General features: G+C 39.7%; 1 protein-coding gene across 3 annotated transcripts in view; it reads left to right on the top strand.

Annotated features, from left to right (window-relative positions):
* CFAP92 (cilia and flagella associated protein 92 (putative)) overlaps positions 1-16939 on the top strand; it is a 90274-nt gene that overhangs the window by 57662 nt on the left and 15673 nt on the right. For all 3 annotated transcript variants that reach the window (XM_042455481.1, XM_042455480.1, XM_042455479.1), the window contains 4 exons: positions 4113-5002; positions 10693-10887; positions 14265-14547; positions 15989-16153. In XM_042455481.1, coding sequence (XP_042311415.1) covers positions 4113-5002; positions 10693-10887; positions 14265-14547; positions 15989-16153 — 1533 coding nt within the window. The remainder of the gene's footprint in view (positions 1-4112; positions 5003-10692; positions 10888-14264; positions 14548-15988; positions 16154-16939) is intronic.

Raw genomic sequence — 16939 nt, 5'->3', positions numbered from 1 at the left:
CACAATATTCTTCCTCTTGGTTCTACATATCTAAATAACAAGTTACATTCTTGGAGAAAATAGCAAAAAATGCTTTGTGCATTTCTAATTTGCTGAGTTTTGCTATGTAGAATAGTTGTATGCTGTGAAATGGACTTATGGACATATTAGATCTCTCTGTTTACATAATGTACTGGTGAAAAACTAGTTATCTTGCTGAAATAGTCTCTAATATAGACTTCTGTTGTTGTGTACCTTCAAGTAAATTCAGATTTATAATGTCTCTAAGACGTTTTATTGGCAGAATTTGTTCAGAGGCGGCTTACTCTTGCCCTACTCTGAGGCTGAGAGAATGTGATTTGCTCAACATCATCCAGTGGATTTTCATGGATGAAACAGGGATTTGAACCCTGGTCTCCACTACATCACTCTGTCTTCCAGTCATACTGTAGCTGTACTTATACTGAGAGAAGGTTTTAGTGTTTTAAAAAATACAAAAAGGAGGGAAGGGGCACTAGTTTGCTAGGATATAACTAGCCAACTGAAGAATTTTAGATCTGTTCTTCCACATGGAAATGCCTGTCTTGTTTTCCATGTGACATTCTCTCCCAGCATTTCAGTAACTTCATTGTATTGCCTGGGGCCTGATCCAAGGGTCTGAGCCTATTCAGCTTCCATGTGCTAAGGTCCAGCCAGCTGTCAGGGCATAGGCCTTGGATGCCAAATTAGAATCATAGAAACATAGAGCTGGAAGAAACCACAAGGGACATCCATTCCACTCCCCGGCCCTGAAGGAATACACAATCAAATCATTCTCGACAGATGGCCATCCAGCCTCTGTTTAAAAATCTCTAAAGAAGGAGACTCCACCACTCTCCAAGGCATCATATTCCACTGCCAAACAGCCTTTACCATCAAGAAGTTCTTTCTAATGTTTAGGTGGAATCTCTTTTCTTGTAGCCTTGAATGTGTTGTTCCAAGTCCTAGTCTCTGGAACAACAGAAAATAATATTTTTTCCATCCTCAGTATGACATCCTTTCAGATATTTCAAATTGGGTATTATGTCATCCCTTAACCTTCTCTTCTCCAGGCTAAACATATCCAGCTACCTAAGCTGCTCCTCATAAAGCACAGTTTCCAGATCTTTCACCATTTTTATTGCCTTCCTCTGGACATGCTCCAGCTTGTCTACATCCTTCTTGAATTGTGGTGTCCAGAACTGGACACAATATTCCAGGTGAAGTATGACCAAAGTAGAAAAGAGTGGTATTATTACTTCCCTCATCTAGACATTGTGCTAGACAATATTCTAGGTATATTGATGCAGCCTACAATTGCATTGACTTTCTTAGCTGCTGCATCACATTGCTGACTCATGTTCAGCCTGTGGTCCACTTAAGACTCCTAGATCCCTTTCTCATGTACTGCCGTCAAGCTTGGTGTCACCCATCCTATAACTGTGCATTTCATTTTTACTTCCCACTTGTAGTATCTTACATTTCTTCTTTATGGTTTCTGTGAATCACACAAATGGGTTTTCCTGTGCCAAAGCATATACTCAGAACCTTCTATAATTGCCAGGGAAGACTTTTGGCAATAACTCTGCCCACCGCACACACACACACACACACACACACACACACACACGAACCCGAGTGTTCCTGCTCATTTACCTCCGTTCATTTTTGTCTGCTGCATTAGCAGCATTGAAGGAACTGTTTGCAAGTGCTTTCGCTTCTGATTCCAGTGGTTTTCTCAAAACGTGTTTGATGTTTGGATTTCTCTTCTTCTTCTTGATTTGGACTTTGGCATAGGGTTTTCATGGAACTGGACATACTTTGGCTTCTTGACTATACTCTGTCTTGCGATTTGGCCTCTGGTGTAGTGGTTACACGTTTTGATGGGGTCTGCTTTGACGACTTTTTTTGGCTTCGATTTGGTTCTTGTGTTTTCCAACTTCAAGTATAGCTTCCCAATCTACTTCTTTTAAAAGATGTGAGGAATGTAGAACTAAGATCCCTGCCAGCCTCTCTGACCTCACTGGTCCATACACAAACATAGGTACCGAGAAGACTACAAACCCAATTAACGGTCCCAACTGGACTTTCATCTAGACCGGAATCGAGGCCAGCATGTTGTCAGAATGAAGACCTCTCCAGGTACTCATCATTACCAGCCAGCCAGACCACTAGTCCTTGATAGAGGCACAGGCAGCTACTACATCCCTGTGGAACTGGACTTTCATCTCCAACACTATGTGCTTGAGTACCCATGGGATGCACACATCTCTCTATTGAGATTGGTGATGGTGATTCTGCAGTCAGCCCCATTCTCTCAGCCCCGAAGGTCTCCTTTGCGTGTTGTTTGTCTATCCTCACCAGACTGGGTTGCCTTCCAGACTACTCCACAGTGACACTCCTCCAGTTCCACCTTGTCATAAATCCCTGGCTGATAGACCCTTATCACAACTTCCTCAAAGGTTTCTTTCACAACAACTACCAGTCTCTGTCAAGTCTGTGTCATCTTCACCAGACCAGCTATATGAAAGATCTCCGTTCAACATCCTGGTGGCTCGCAAGTTGGCTTTGGCTACCAATGACATCCACTCCTTTTTGGAGCAGATGATTTGTATGACTAATGCCCTTCAAATAGACATAGTCCATCATGAATCTGATCCCTTGGACCCCTTCTACGAACGGATTCAATCCTTCCTTCCATTTTGCAAATTGTGAAGCGTTTTTAGCCTGCACCAGTTACCAAGCCACCAACATCTGTCACATTACACCGTCCGCTTGGCTTTTTGAATATCCAAAGCCAAATTCACCAGACGTGGAAGCCTCCCAACTGAAGCTAACCCCTCAAACCTCCTCGAGTCCAATGGACAAGGAAAGCCAAAAATAAGATGGACTGGCAAAAAGTTGTACTCTACGGCCCCTTTGGAGCTCCAGGTAGCCAATTATTTGGTCTGTATGGGACCTTAGCAACAGCACCTATGGGAAAGAGTCCTTCCCCTGTTTGATATGCTCCCCGATGAGGAGAAATGTTTGGCCCAGGCTCTTCAAACAGAGGCCAGCTCTCTTGGAGCCCAACAAATCAGTTCTGCTTGCCACTTAGCTGACTGTGCGGTGAAGGTACTGTTGGGATCAGTAGCCCTTCAGTGTCATGCAGGATCAGTAGCCCTTCAATGCCATGCCTAGCTGCAAGCTTCTGACCTTTCCCAACAAGCCAGAGCTGTAATTGAGGACATGCCCTTTGATGATTCAGGCCTCTTTAACAAAGAGACAGACGAGAAGCTGGACTTCAAACATAAAAAGAAGACCTCTGCAAAAAAATATGGCATGTCCTCCTCTTCATGTTTTACTCCTTGCTGGAGGCATGGATGGCAATGTTCTCCCTACAGCCAGCCTTGAGCTTTCAGTCCATCAGCTTCAAGAAGACAGAGGTTCTCTTTGCATTCTTCCTCCTCCTTGTGGTGCTCCATATCATGATATCATGGAGCTGAGCAGAAGTCTCTTGTCTTCACTTTCTGGAGATCATCTGTCTTAAAACAGCAGATGCACCGGAGTAGTAGTGTCCTGGATCTCATATCTAAGGAATGGCATAATTGATGGTGTGCTTAACACCAGATTCAGGAGAAATGTGGAAGCACACAGTTCCTCTTGTCTGTCTGTGTTTCCTGATAAATAGTTCTTCAGAGCAACCAAAGATCTTAGTCCTAAAATGTAACTAGAAACCAGACTCTTATGTAGGCTGTAGCCAGGCAACTGCAGAATGACTCTTCTAATATGAGACCATTCTATTTTTCTGTGGAAGCCTGTGGAAGTTCTGTTGACATAAGAGGTATGAAGAGTGGATATGAAAAAGTGGGACTTTTTTTTTTCCAGTTGGGACTTTCTCAGCCTGGCATGTGTGTATGTTTGGTCTTCCTCACTACTGATTTGATTCCACCAAGCCTTTTATTAACATAGTCTCTTTGATGTTTTAGCTGGTTTTCTTGGGCTAGTGTTGTTCATAATTATTATTTTGTAGCTGTTTCATTGCAAAATGACTTAGCTGCTACTGTGTAGTATGGTAGGTTTGGGCAGTACTAAGTACTGTATTTACAAAATAATATTCTTTCTCTTTTTGGCAGAGTTCATGTGTTCCAGTTTACTGCAAATACCAATTCCATAATATGCCTCCCCATCAAACACAGGGTCGAGATCATGGAACTGATGTTTTCTTTAAGGATATGAATGTGATTCTTTTAGGAACTTTAAAACCTGGAGAACTGAGTGAATATCTAAGAGGACCACCCCTGGAAATTGAAGTTCATGACCGAGACAAGAAAATGGAAGCTATCAGGACAAAGCCTTCTTTATTTGGCGAGGAGCCAGGAGACAGCAAACTAAGTAATTTGAATAATGTCACTTCTAGATCTATGTTCCAGAATCCTATTTCAGAGGAAGTTTGGCATCCTTATGGCATAGCAAAAATCAGCCTGGTTGACTTACTGCTAGGTGAGAAGACCTTGAATTTCACTGCACCCATTCAGAACTGCTCAGTTCAAGATACAAGTGTTTGTCAGGGAGAAAATATTGCTGATAGGGGAGCAGATGGTTCTCAAGTTGTCCAGCTACCAATGGGGCATTACGTGACTGCAGAGTCACATCTTAAAGTGAGAGTTGAAATAACTGTACCATTACATCCCAAGGAGGAATTAGAGGACTCTGAAACTGCACATTGTCCATATGGCTGTATCATCTATATTTTTGACTATAAAAATACATCACTTTTAAATTATTTGTTGCAAGAGATTACAAAAATTAATGCAGAGGCTCTCCATCTTGATTCTTACCCATTACCTACAATGCAAAAATCTCTCAATACTTTACAACTAAATCGCAAGCTTCCTTTTGAAGACATTTCTCCATTGGACGTTATTACTGGATTTCACATACTAGATGGAGCCATTCATCTGCTTATTTTGGAAGGCTTTAAGAACAAAGGACTTAAGAAGTTGTGGAATAAAAAAATAGATAGGTAATCAAAACCATTTTACTAATAAACATATTTTCTTCTATAGTGACCTTTAACAAAGGTAAACTATTGAGACCTCATATTTTAACATACTAGCCAAGATTCTGTAGCAGAGGCATAAATATAATTTTGTGACTATGCCTTGTCTCCTGATCTGATCCTCGAAACCTACCTTAAAATACCACTGCCTTCACCAAGGGATGGAGTTCTACTGTGCTGGCAGGTGGGGTGCTGAAGGAAAACTCCAACAATGAGCTGCAGTGCAAGGATCAGAAACAGATTGCAATGTCCTGTTGCAGCTCCTTGGCACACTGGACCTTGCTGGTAGGAGGGGGCTGGATGTATCATTTTTCAGCACCCTGCTCACAGTGCCACAAAGCATTATCCCTTGCTGGCTGAATTTAAAGGTAGGCATGATGCCCCCATCTCTAACTGACTCAATAGCCAGACTTCATGGATGAACCATAAAGGATTAATTGAGAAGCTCAGTACAGTAAACAAGTGTTTGTCAGAATTAACTAAAAACCAGTCATAGGCTTATAACCCTCCTCTACCCCTAGCCCTCCCTTGCTCTGCATTCTGTTCCTAGATAAACAACCTTGAGTCTCTAGTAACATCCAGTCTCTTCTTTTCCCCTCCACCAGCCTCACTTCTCATTCTCAACAGCTAGCTCTCAACAATGAATTCTCTAGCTATAACATCATTCTCCTACAACTTCATATTACCTAACTTCAACAAATTCATGGCAGGGGAACATTAAGGGGACCCTGACATTGCAGGCATTTACCATAGTACTACACTTATAAATGTGAACAGGAAACAGTTACAAGGTTGTATGTATAACATATGACATCATAACTGACTGACAGGATACCAACCATTGTAGATAGGTGGATATATGTTATAGTGTGTATATTTATCTCTTTTTATTTATTTATTTCTATAGGTAGATACCATATTAAATATAGATATAGATATAGATATCTACTATCTGTATGCAAAGGGACCTTGCACCACCTTTGAGAGTAAATGAAAGACAGAACTTGGTAGCATGAGCTTTCGTGGAGTTGGCCCTACTTCCTCAGATGCATTGTTCATTTGTTTTAGAGGAATATCAGTTTGATTTCTCTGGTGTATACTAAAGCACCTCTTTTTCCCCTGCAATGGATTCTCATATAGCAGAAAATTAAGATCGATCAATCTCTTAAATTATTAAATCTGTCACATGGTAGAGCTTTTGTCGGGCCATATTACTTCAAAAGGTAACTGGGGGCGGGAGGGGGGGTTCTTGTTCGAATGCCTCCTTGATTGATTGGCTGATTGTAAGTATTTGTGCATGCAAAATGAATATATTGGAGAGGAAGTGAGCCTAGAATCTTTTTAAAAATACCTGGTACTCCCACTCTGCAATAATCACTAACCCTCCTTAGAGCAAATCCCTATCATGTAGCAAGGTGTTCATGTGGGGGAGTAGGAGGTGGTCTTTCAGGACCCATGCATGAAGATGAAACACCTAAGGATGCTAGGTGCTGGATGCTGCCAGAATTGAGGTCTGGTCAGTCAATATGGGGCAAAAATTGGAGTTTATGCTGTATTTTAATTAAATATCAATGAAATATTAAGTATAGGGAAATAATGAGAGTCTGACACAGCCTTGCTTAGTGCATAATCGTTATCATTTTGTGCTGTTAGCCATGCTCTCTTGGTTTCAACATGGTATTGATCTTGCATTTGGTGTTCAACTTCATTTTGGGAGCAAACATAGATGCTATTTATGGAAAAATTAAATTTTGGACTATGGCTCCCAGAATTGCTGGCAAGCATATGACAATTCATTAAAGGGTTTTAAAACAATTGGAGAGTTGAGACGTTGGCAGTGGTAGTGGACAGACATTAATGCTTTCCTCCCAGGGCAAGCCTGATCAAGATCCTGTTACTACTTTCTATGGGCTTTATCACACAGGGGAAATGGGGGGGGGGAGGGGGGTTAACAAGGCATTTTCCTGGGACAGTTGTGTGATCATGACAAACATTTTCCCATGACGTTGCAAGCAGAGAAGATGTGTTTTTATTTTATTTTTAAATTATCTTGCGAATTATTTGTTGCTGGAGCATTCCTGGTTCTTCCTGGAATAAGCCCTCTCTAAGCATGATGTATGGAAAAATCACGTGACTGATCACGTGACTGTCCCAGGAAAATGCCTTGTTAAACTCCTGATTATCCCCTGTGTGATAAAGTGGAAGAACATTTCCCATTTGCCCCAATAAAATCTTTTCTTCCCATGCAGATATGACATGTGGGGGGAAAAGGTTAAAAACAAAAACATGACACCACACTATTCGCCAGCGTTCCCAATCAGATTTTGCCCTCGGGCTTTGACACTTAATTTTTAAAAGTCATTTTAAAAACATAATTAACATCTGATGTTCTTGAACCTTTATCAGCTTTTATTATCAGTTTGATAAAATGTCCTGTTTGTAAACAAATGTCTTGAAACAACGGGTTTCTGTTCTGTTCATTTTACTATTATAAACCAGTATTTTTCAGTAATTCTTTTGTTATTTTTCTCTCACTTCAGTAATCTTCCCTAAGCTAAACCACCCTGGCATTCAGAAGATAATAGAAAGAAGTCATGAAGGACTTTAATTTCATGCTTCCATGCTAACACTCTAATGTACCAATGTCGCAAAGACAGTCTTAGCTTCTGCACCTTTTTAAAAGAGAGTTGTTTTGACAGAATACAGGATGAAGGGGAAATTTTAAAGGCCAAGGCTGAATATGGGTGATAGCTTTTCAGAGACTTGCAAGCAATATTGTAAAGGATGTCATTTCCAATGGTCTGTATGGTAATTTCCCCCTTCTATGCTTGCTGTTTCAAGTAGATTTTGCACTTTCCTGCTTGTTATTAAGTTTGTTGTTATGATGTGTCTTCACATTAATTCCAGTTTATGGCCACCCTGTTCTCTAGGCCATTCTGAACAAAATTTATTTGGGGGAGTTTTGGCATTTCCTTACAGTCTTCCTGTAAGACTGAGAGAGGGTGACTTGCCAAAGGGCACTCAGTGGATTTCCAGGGCTAAGCAGGGATTCAAACCCAAGTCTCCTAGAGTCATAGTCCAACATTCAAAAAATCATGCTGGAATTATTTCTGGAAGTTTCTCAGCATCATGATTAGTGCACAGGACAACTTGGTGGGACTGTTACAGGCATCACTGGGCAGTATATAGGATGCATACCATAGTTTTCCCTCCTCCGTAGCTTTTCAAATTATTTTTAAAATATGTAGTCAGGCATTTTCTCCTTTCTTGAGAAGTGGAACCACTGTTCCTTCAGGAATGAAATTAGCTAAGTAGAAGCTGTCTACAGTATGATATATTACTACAATAAAATCTGCAACTATAGTTTTAAAACTGTTAGGACTTCGGAAAATGGAGAGCACCCAGAGATGACACTTCTGGGTGTGGGAAGGCAGTATATTTGTATACATCACCATACTAATGTTAGGACAAACTAGTGCTGCTGTAATAGTAAAGAAAAAGACATCCCCCCCCTTTTAACCCAAAATAATAATTATAGTCCAAATATGTGTTGAAGTGAACCAGCTTTTTCTGCCAATTCATTTGTGAATCTAAGGATTTGTTTTTCCCTTTTTCCTTACCTACAAAGTAAATCCAGGTAGTTTACAGTTATGAGTGTGATCATCTGTTTAAGATTTTGGATTATTTGCATTTAGATTTAGTTATCTCCTGGGCAGTTTATTTATGTCCACTGCTTGCAATGGGCCTACTCTAATTATGACTAAATACTGAGCTGACATGATAGTCTGTCTTGTTTTTTCTTCAGATCTGTCTATTGTATTTACTACTGGTTGGTCTGCCAGTGTATATGGGAATACAATTTCATGAAATCTCACTTTTTCTGAATTGTACCATGCTGGAATTTGCTATTTAGATCTTTCCCAATTTTTTCAAACAATAATGACTGAGAGTCTACATTGAGGAGGTGGAGTGTAATTTAATGTTTATGGATTTATGTAGCTGTTGGGCAAAGGTGTCTGGTTAGTGAATTGCAGTGTTACAAAACTGAATGCACAGTCAAATCTGTGTCCATAAATTGCAGGGATCATTTGTAGGCACATGGGCAATGGCACATTGTGTACAACTCCATTTCTGCAATCTTGAAATAAGTGTGGATGTTCTTCATCAGACAAGTATGTTCCCACCTCTGTAGGGGAACTTGCACATGTGTAAGACACCAACAGGATGAAAGGATGATTGCACAAGGAATGACAAACACACTCATTTTCCATTAAAATCAATGGTGATGAAATAGACTATTGTGAGACTGGTAGGTTTTACCCTAGTGTATCATAATGACATTATTATGCCATGGCTGAAAGCACCATTCTTGGAAGAATACTCAGTACACTCCAGTACTTAATTGTGAAGTGATTATACTACTATCTTAAAACAGCACCTATTGACGTAAGTGTCCAAATCAATGGCACAAATAATTTGAAAAGCATTTTTAAAATATATGTTGGAAATCCCACTGTAAGAGACATATCTCTTTGCTGCAGCAGGAATGCTTCTTTAACGTTATTTCCTACAAAGCAGGCATCATCTTAAGATGATGAGACTGCTTTTGGTACTGGAATTAATCACCGTGGGTGACTGAATCTGTGGATAAAGAATCCATGGATACAGAGGGCCAACTACTTTTTAAAATGGTATGGAAAAAAGAAAAAAGAGCTGACCATGCAGAGAGTGAGGAGTAGAGATGGAGCGGGGGGGGGGGGAGGACCCTCAGCCATTTGGTTCCCAGCCAGGGCTCTGGCTCCTGTGCCCAACTGGCAAGGAAACTATTCCGAGGGTGATGCTGACACTGCAAAGGAGGTGCATCCATTTCTTTGAAGCAGACAATCATATAGTCATAGAACCATAGAGTTGGAAGAGACTTGCAGCCTGGGGCAGCATCGGGATCACAGCCACCGTAATGCAGCAGGGATGGGCACTGCTCAGTGGGCAGTGAGAGTGACTTGCCCACAGCATCAACCCCTGGTGACACCTGGTGCGGTCCATATCCACCCACCCATTGGGCTAAACTGAGATCTGACCACCAGTTCAATTTCTTATAACCAGAGGCAGCAAATTGTTTCTCAGATGTACCAGTTTTGCTATGAAGCAGGCATACACTTTAAAGAACTTTTATTACATGTCTTTGAATAGCCTATTTTTTAGTCTTAATTAGAGTAGGCCCACTGAATTCAAGGGGATTTACCTATATGTGACATTGAAAATTCAACAGTTGGTTCAGGGAGGTCTACTTAAATTGGGACTACTGTTCAGCCAAGAGTGCACAAAACAAATAACTGAATCTTACTTTTTAAGGAAAAATGTGAATTTCACTTTGTGTACAACTCAATTTCTGCAATCTTGAAATAAGTGTGGATGAATAATAAGTGTAGTTGAATATTATGTTGAATGAAGGGCTTGAGTGTATAAGAATATATTATCAGATGCATTAATTGTTGGCCATGTGGTGCTTGCTTCTCCTTATTTTGTAGGTTTGCCTGGATTTAAAAATACCTCTATTAGAAAGCTTAAAAGGGAAGAAAATATATACAAGTTCAAAAACAGAAGATTACAGAATATGTGGTTAATCACACAGTCCTATTTCTTGTATGTTACAGATTGCAAGAATCTAAAACTGGAAGATTACAAATATTTTATAACTCACAGCTGTCTTTTCATCAGCGGCTGTATGCAGATCTTGAAGCTATTGTGTTTCATATTCGCCTCTGCAAGCCACTCACTAGTATCATGAAGCAGCCTTTGCTGTATATCAGGGATATGGTTCCTCAGCCATGTTTTGAAGCTTTGGTCAGGTTAGTGTGTTTTTGAACTTCTAACATACTGTTTAAAGGTCTCTTTCTGTATGTATATATATATATCTATTAGTTCTCACTGGAGGAAATGTTTGTATCATTTTTGAAATTCTCAGTAAAGGGTGATATCTGATATCACAACTGACATAATATGTAGGGGGGATCTTTGTAGATTTTCATTATCAGCACACTTCTTCAATAATGGGATCCAGTTCAATCAAGACCCTTTGCTTTTACAACATTCGGAACAGATTGTGAACCCAATACGAGGTTGCTTCTCAGCTGTACCATTCTTTATTTTGTCTGGTTGGTGCCGCAGGCTGTTCACGTACAGCCAGTCCAATACAACTGTCCACATATTTAGTCAGTGGCTGAGGACTTTCACAGACTTCTTGGAATTAGTTGGAAAAGTGGAATAAAATTATATTATCATTCTTGTAACAAGACCCAGCCCCCAAACTCTGGGTGCCCTTTCTAAGTGGCTTTATGCAAACCTATAAAACCATAGGTCCACAAATGAGGCTATTCCCCTAATGCCACCTTCTGGAAACATTCAAATAGGATTAGTGTCACCATTTCAATCAAATAGTCTGGAAGATTATCACTGATGGTACTGAAAGCAGCTGAGAGGACCAGTGGAACCGACAGGGACATATTTCCCTTGTCCAGTTCCCAGTGTAGATCATAGACAAGACTATAGACTAGATGGGGGATATGAGGGCATTGTTGCCATATTTTTGTGCCTTCCTAGGCTGTTTTTGGAGGGACCTTTTTAAACAACAGGAAATGAGTGGAAGTCATGTCCTGTTTTTTTTAACAGGCCTTTTCTGACCCTAAATTGGCCTAAGGGAATCCCAAAATGTAGTGAAATGTTCCCCATACGCCTAGAAGGCAATTTGGGGGCAAAATAGAATTTGAAAAATATTGCAAAATGAAAATTCACTCCTGGAGATCTCAGGAGTTCTCTAAACATGATGGAAATGGGCTCCAGACTCCTAGAGGGCATTTTAAGCTATTTTTGGAATTTTTAAAAAATTGCCTAATGAGTGTGCTTGCGTTTATAAATATTTTAAAAACTCAAAATGCTGCTTATCATATATTGTAATACTGAGAAAGGTATGCTATGAAAATGTCTGATTTTCCAGTTTGCAAACCAGGATTAGGTTTACTCTAATAAATTTATGTACTAGTGGCACCCTAGTGAATAAAATGATCAGTTGTTATGCCTCAGCCAGGCCCCTGTAAATGTACTGTTAGTTTATTGTCCACAGCTTGCCTATGTGTTAAGCTGCTTGGGGAACCCATTTCCTATGTCAGCTCCACAAACTGAAATTCAGGAACGTTACCAGAGCCAGAAAGTTATGTAATTCTTTTAGGGTTTGGAAGGCATACACTGTCTTAATACGTATGCTATAGTCAGCCCTCCTTAACCACGGATTCTTTATCCAACCATCCACAGCTTTGGAAATATTTTTAAAAAATGAATTCCTAAAAGAAAAACTTGATATTGCCATTTTATATGACAGACATTCTACTACCTCATTGTATTTAATGGGACTTGAGCATCCACTGATTTTGCTGTCCATGGGGAATCCTGGAACCAAGAAGCCCCATTGAACACCAAGGGTCAACTGCATACCGAAAGACATCATTCATTATTTGTGTCATTTCTATATAGTGTGAAGCATTGGGACAGATTCTCACAATTTGGGGGAAATATCTCAAAAACTAAATTAGTAGGTTTGTCACCAAAAGCCTAGGTGCAATAAAGTTGAAACACAGTTCTGCTGGGCCATAAGGAACTTTTGACCTTGAGCAGTTTGTTAAGGCACATGAGTGATTAGTGATGTTAAGGAATGAAGCTGAATTTCTCTGCTATACAAGTATATCTTTAGTATATGTAGTCAAGTACTGCTTAAAATTGTTTATTTACTTTTTCACAACTTGTCATAGCTGAGCAACAGTGTGAATACATGCAGATGTGGAAGATTGGCCTTCCAAATTTTATGACATATGGGTGCTGTCAGGGTGCAGTTGACCACATTTTTGAATGGAGGATGAAGCCATTATGGATGCCGGATTCCTTAGGACAAGATGTTTCTTTTTCTTTTCTTCAAAATAAAAATCTAAAATATAAGTAACAACATATATACAACAAACATAAAATAGCAAAATACATACCAGGACAAGATGTTTCTGAGGTCCCAGGGAAATGTTACAATAGCAACAGTGCTGCTTTCTCTGCTTTCCAGATTCAGGTTGAGTATCCAAAATCCAAAGTACTCCAAAACCCCAAAACTCTTTGAGCATAGTACCTGTTTGTTCTGTATTTGCCAGGCTGGAGGGAGATGCAGGTGGAGAGAAATGCAAGGATCTGTGAAATGGCAGGAATCCATGCTTCCCATCCTTTCACAGATCCTCATTCTCTCTTCAGCCTCATTAGTCTCATTGCTGCTGTTGTCTGCCTTCAAGTTGTTTTTGACTTATGGTGACCCTATCATGGGGTTTTCTTGATAATATTTGATCAGAGCTTTGGCATTGCCTTTCCCTGAGGCTGAGAGCATGTGGCTTGGCCAAGGTCACCTAGTGGGTTTCATGGTCAAGCAAGGAATTAAACTCTGGTCTCCAGAGTTGCAGTCCATGGCTCTCTCAGTAGTCTCAATACACACACACACACACACACACACACACACACAGAGGTACAGGTCGAGTCTTCTTTATCCAGAATTTTGAAAAATTCCAAAATCCAAAATTGTCCACATGGGTGGTTGAGATAGTGACACGTTTGCTTTCTGATTGGTCAGTGTACACAAACTTTGTTTCATGCACAAAAATATTTAAAATATTATATATACCATTACTTTAAGGCTATGTGTATAATGTATATATGAGACATAAATGAATGTCATGTTTAAATTTGAGTCCCATCTCCAAGATATCTCATTATGTATATGCAAATATTCCAAAATCAAAAAAGGCAAAATGCAGAACACTTTGGGTCCCAAGCATTTTAGATAAGAGAGACTCAACCAGTATTCCGAAATTTGAAATAATCCAAAATACGGAACACTTCTGGTCCCAAGAATTTTGGGTAAGGGAGACTCAAGCTGTAATAGTTTCAAATGACAATGATAGCTCCAAATGACAAGATTCTTTGATCTTTCCTGGGCTATAAAGTTGGCAATTTAAGAAGAGTAAGACTTTTCTGCCTTTCTATTTACCCTCTGGGAGTATTGGTCATTGATGAATTATTAGCATGTGGTGCTGAATAGATAGTTCTATCCATTTTTATTTTAGTCCAAAATAAAATATTGTATTTTTGTGAAAATGCATATCCAAAATGTTAACTTCTCCTATTTGATGTTTTTATTCTACAGGCTTGATTACATCTGCCAAGTTACAAAGTTAAGGGATGTGATCCATCACAATCTTTTGCCTTCCGCAGAAATGATTACAATGCTTAGCCAAGAGTTTGGCATTCCATTGAGTACAGATGACCTATTTATTGAGAAGCCCCCAAAGATCTTAGACAAATTTAATATTCCAATCAAGTGTTTGCACAGGAGGCGAGGTATGCGTTGCCATTTGGATAACCATAATGAAGAGTACATAATGAAAAAAATGCAAATGGAAAATCTGACTCCACAAGACTATATCCAGGTGAGTTTGCTGCAAGAGGGAAAGATTGAGATCATCCCAATCTACATGTGTTAGAATCGTAGGGAAATGTGCTACTGCAGCCTATGTGTGGAGGGTTGTTAACCTGAATATCAGCATACCTCACCTATGGAAATGTATGCAGCCGAATGTGTCTTTTTTTTCTTTTGATTTGCCTTATACTGTAATTTTGATAGAGCCTAAAGGCAACAGATCCCATCTGATCTTGGAAGCTAAGCAAAGTCAGTCCTGCTTAGTACTTGGATGGAAGAAGACTAACAAAAATTAGATGCTGTAGGATGTATTTCAGGGAAAGGAATTGGCAAAACCTTGTGAGCATTGCGATAAAGTGATACGTTCAGTTTTAACAAAGGCTCCAACAGCCTTCCTCCTGCCTTTGTCCCCCAATGACCATTGTTAAAACTGAATGTGTCACTTTATCGCAATGCTCACAAGGTTTTGAATTTGAGATGACATTCTCACACGCAGCCAGCTTATATAGATTTGTCTCTGGACTCTCCACTCCAAATATGCATCTGAGAAAGTAGGTTCCAGCCTATAAAAGCTCATGCTACCAACCTCTCTCAAAGGTGCTGCAAGATCCCATTGCATACTGGTTTTCCAGATGAACACAGTCATGTCTCTGAAGAGCGTCCCTATTGTATGTGAATTGTCAGAAAATATATGTACAATCCTCAGGTTTACTAAGATGTTCATGCTATTGAATTCGGTAGCATTTTATTCTATGTAAATATAGCCAGAACCACATGCATTTTTGTTTGTACGAAAGAAATAAACCTGTTCCCAAACCTGCAGGTTCTCAGAGTTTCTTGGTTTTGTTTCTGTATGATGATGGTAAACCTTAAAGGTTAATAAAAACCTGGTTCAGATGGGGCAGTGAACCTGGATTCTGTGATCTCTGAGACTGAGATACTAGCTAGGCAGATAGAACTATAGGAAAGGCTCCAAAAAACCTGCATTTAGTGTTCCTTAAACTTCCTAAAAGTTCCAGCCACTTCTAACATATCGTAATTGCTTAAAGGATCTTTGCTGCTAAGGAATGTGGGAAGGGGAGGTAAATGTTATTTCAACAGAAAAATAGTTGGCAATTGGTAAACTACAGGACAAACAAAAACGTTTAGTATTTGGCCCGTTAGCACCAACTAGTTTTCATCCACATTTCTACTGTCCAGTTACCTAATCAGGGGACATTAAGAGTTATGTCATGTTAATATCTTGGGTGATGAGTTTTAAAAAGATGTGGAAAGTGAAGACGTGGCTTTGCCTCACTGTTTTAGAGATTATTCTGAATCTGCCTTACCTGGCAGTCTGGTTACTGATTTTTTCCATAGTAGTGGCCTTGTGTTAATTTTCAGAACTGTATTGTTTTACCTAATAAGTCATATAGGACCAAAATATTTTCATGTGTTAATGTTTCTTCCAGTCTAATATTGAAAACTTGAACCTGCTCAGCAAGATGGTGAAAAAGGAAGTCCCTAGAACCATCAGGGCCTTTCCTTCTGATGGCAAGTCCATCTTTAACTACAGTTGCCAGACCTTGAATTCTGCAGAAATCGCTAAGAGGCTACTTCGACAGGAGATGGCACAGGTGAGTGAACAGACATATACCATGCTTTCTTTAAATTTTATTGCATCCCCTCCATAAGAAATATGTTAATCAAACAAATTAAAACATAAATAAATGAAAAAATCTGGAAGATGCAGTGTATGCATGATAATAAAAACTGAACATTGCTACCAGTCAGGATAGATCTGGTTCAAATAAGTTGGGTAGAAAATAAAGTCCTCCCCCACCTCAAAAAACATATAAGACGAGACAATTGTGTTTGTTCACCAGATTCCTGTACTTGTTTTATGGATTAGGGTGTTACATAAATGTATTTCAGTGGATTAAGAAGAGGTAGCTCTCATTGTATGGAATTTATAAAGCTCTCCTTAAGCTGTGAGATTTCTAATTGACAGTTCCATATGACCCAAGCAGAGCATTCCCAGTGTTTCTAAATGATTTTTGTGTGTGAATAATACACTTGCAGTTATAAATTTGTAATCAAAGAATCATAGAACTGTAGAGTTGGAAGAGACCACAAGGCCATCCAGTCCAACCCCCTGCCATGCAGGAAGTCTCAATCAAAGCATCCCCAACAGATGGTCATTCAGCCTCTGCTTAAAGACCTCTAAGGAAGAAGATTCCACCACTCTCTGAGGGAGTGTGTTCCACTGTTAAACAGCCCTTACTGTCAGGAAATTCCTCCTAATGTTGAGTTGGAATCTCTTTTCCTGAGCTTGCATCCATTGTTCTGGATCCTGTTCTCTGGAACAGCAGAAAACAAGCTTGTTCCCACCTCAATATGACATCCCTTCAAATATTTAAACA

This window comes from Sceloporus undulatus, chromosome 2 (assembly GCF_019175285.1).
Source record: "Sceloporus undulatus isolate JIND9_A2432 ecotype Alabama chromosome 2, SceUnd_v1.1, whole genome shotgun sequence".
NCBI classification, from domain to species: Eukaryota; Metazoa; Chordata; class Lepidosauria; order Squamata; family Phrynosomatidae; genus Sceloporus; species Sceloporus undulatus.
The sequence above is the reverse complement of the archived record's forward strand: the minus strand, read 5'-3'. Positions and strand labels throughout refer to the sequence as shown.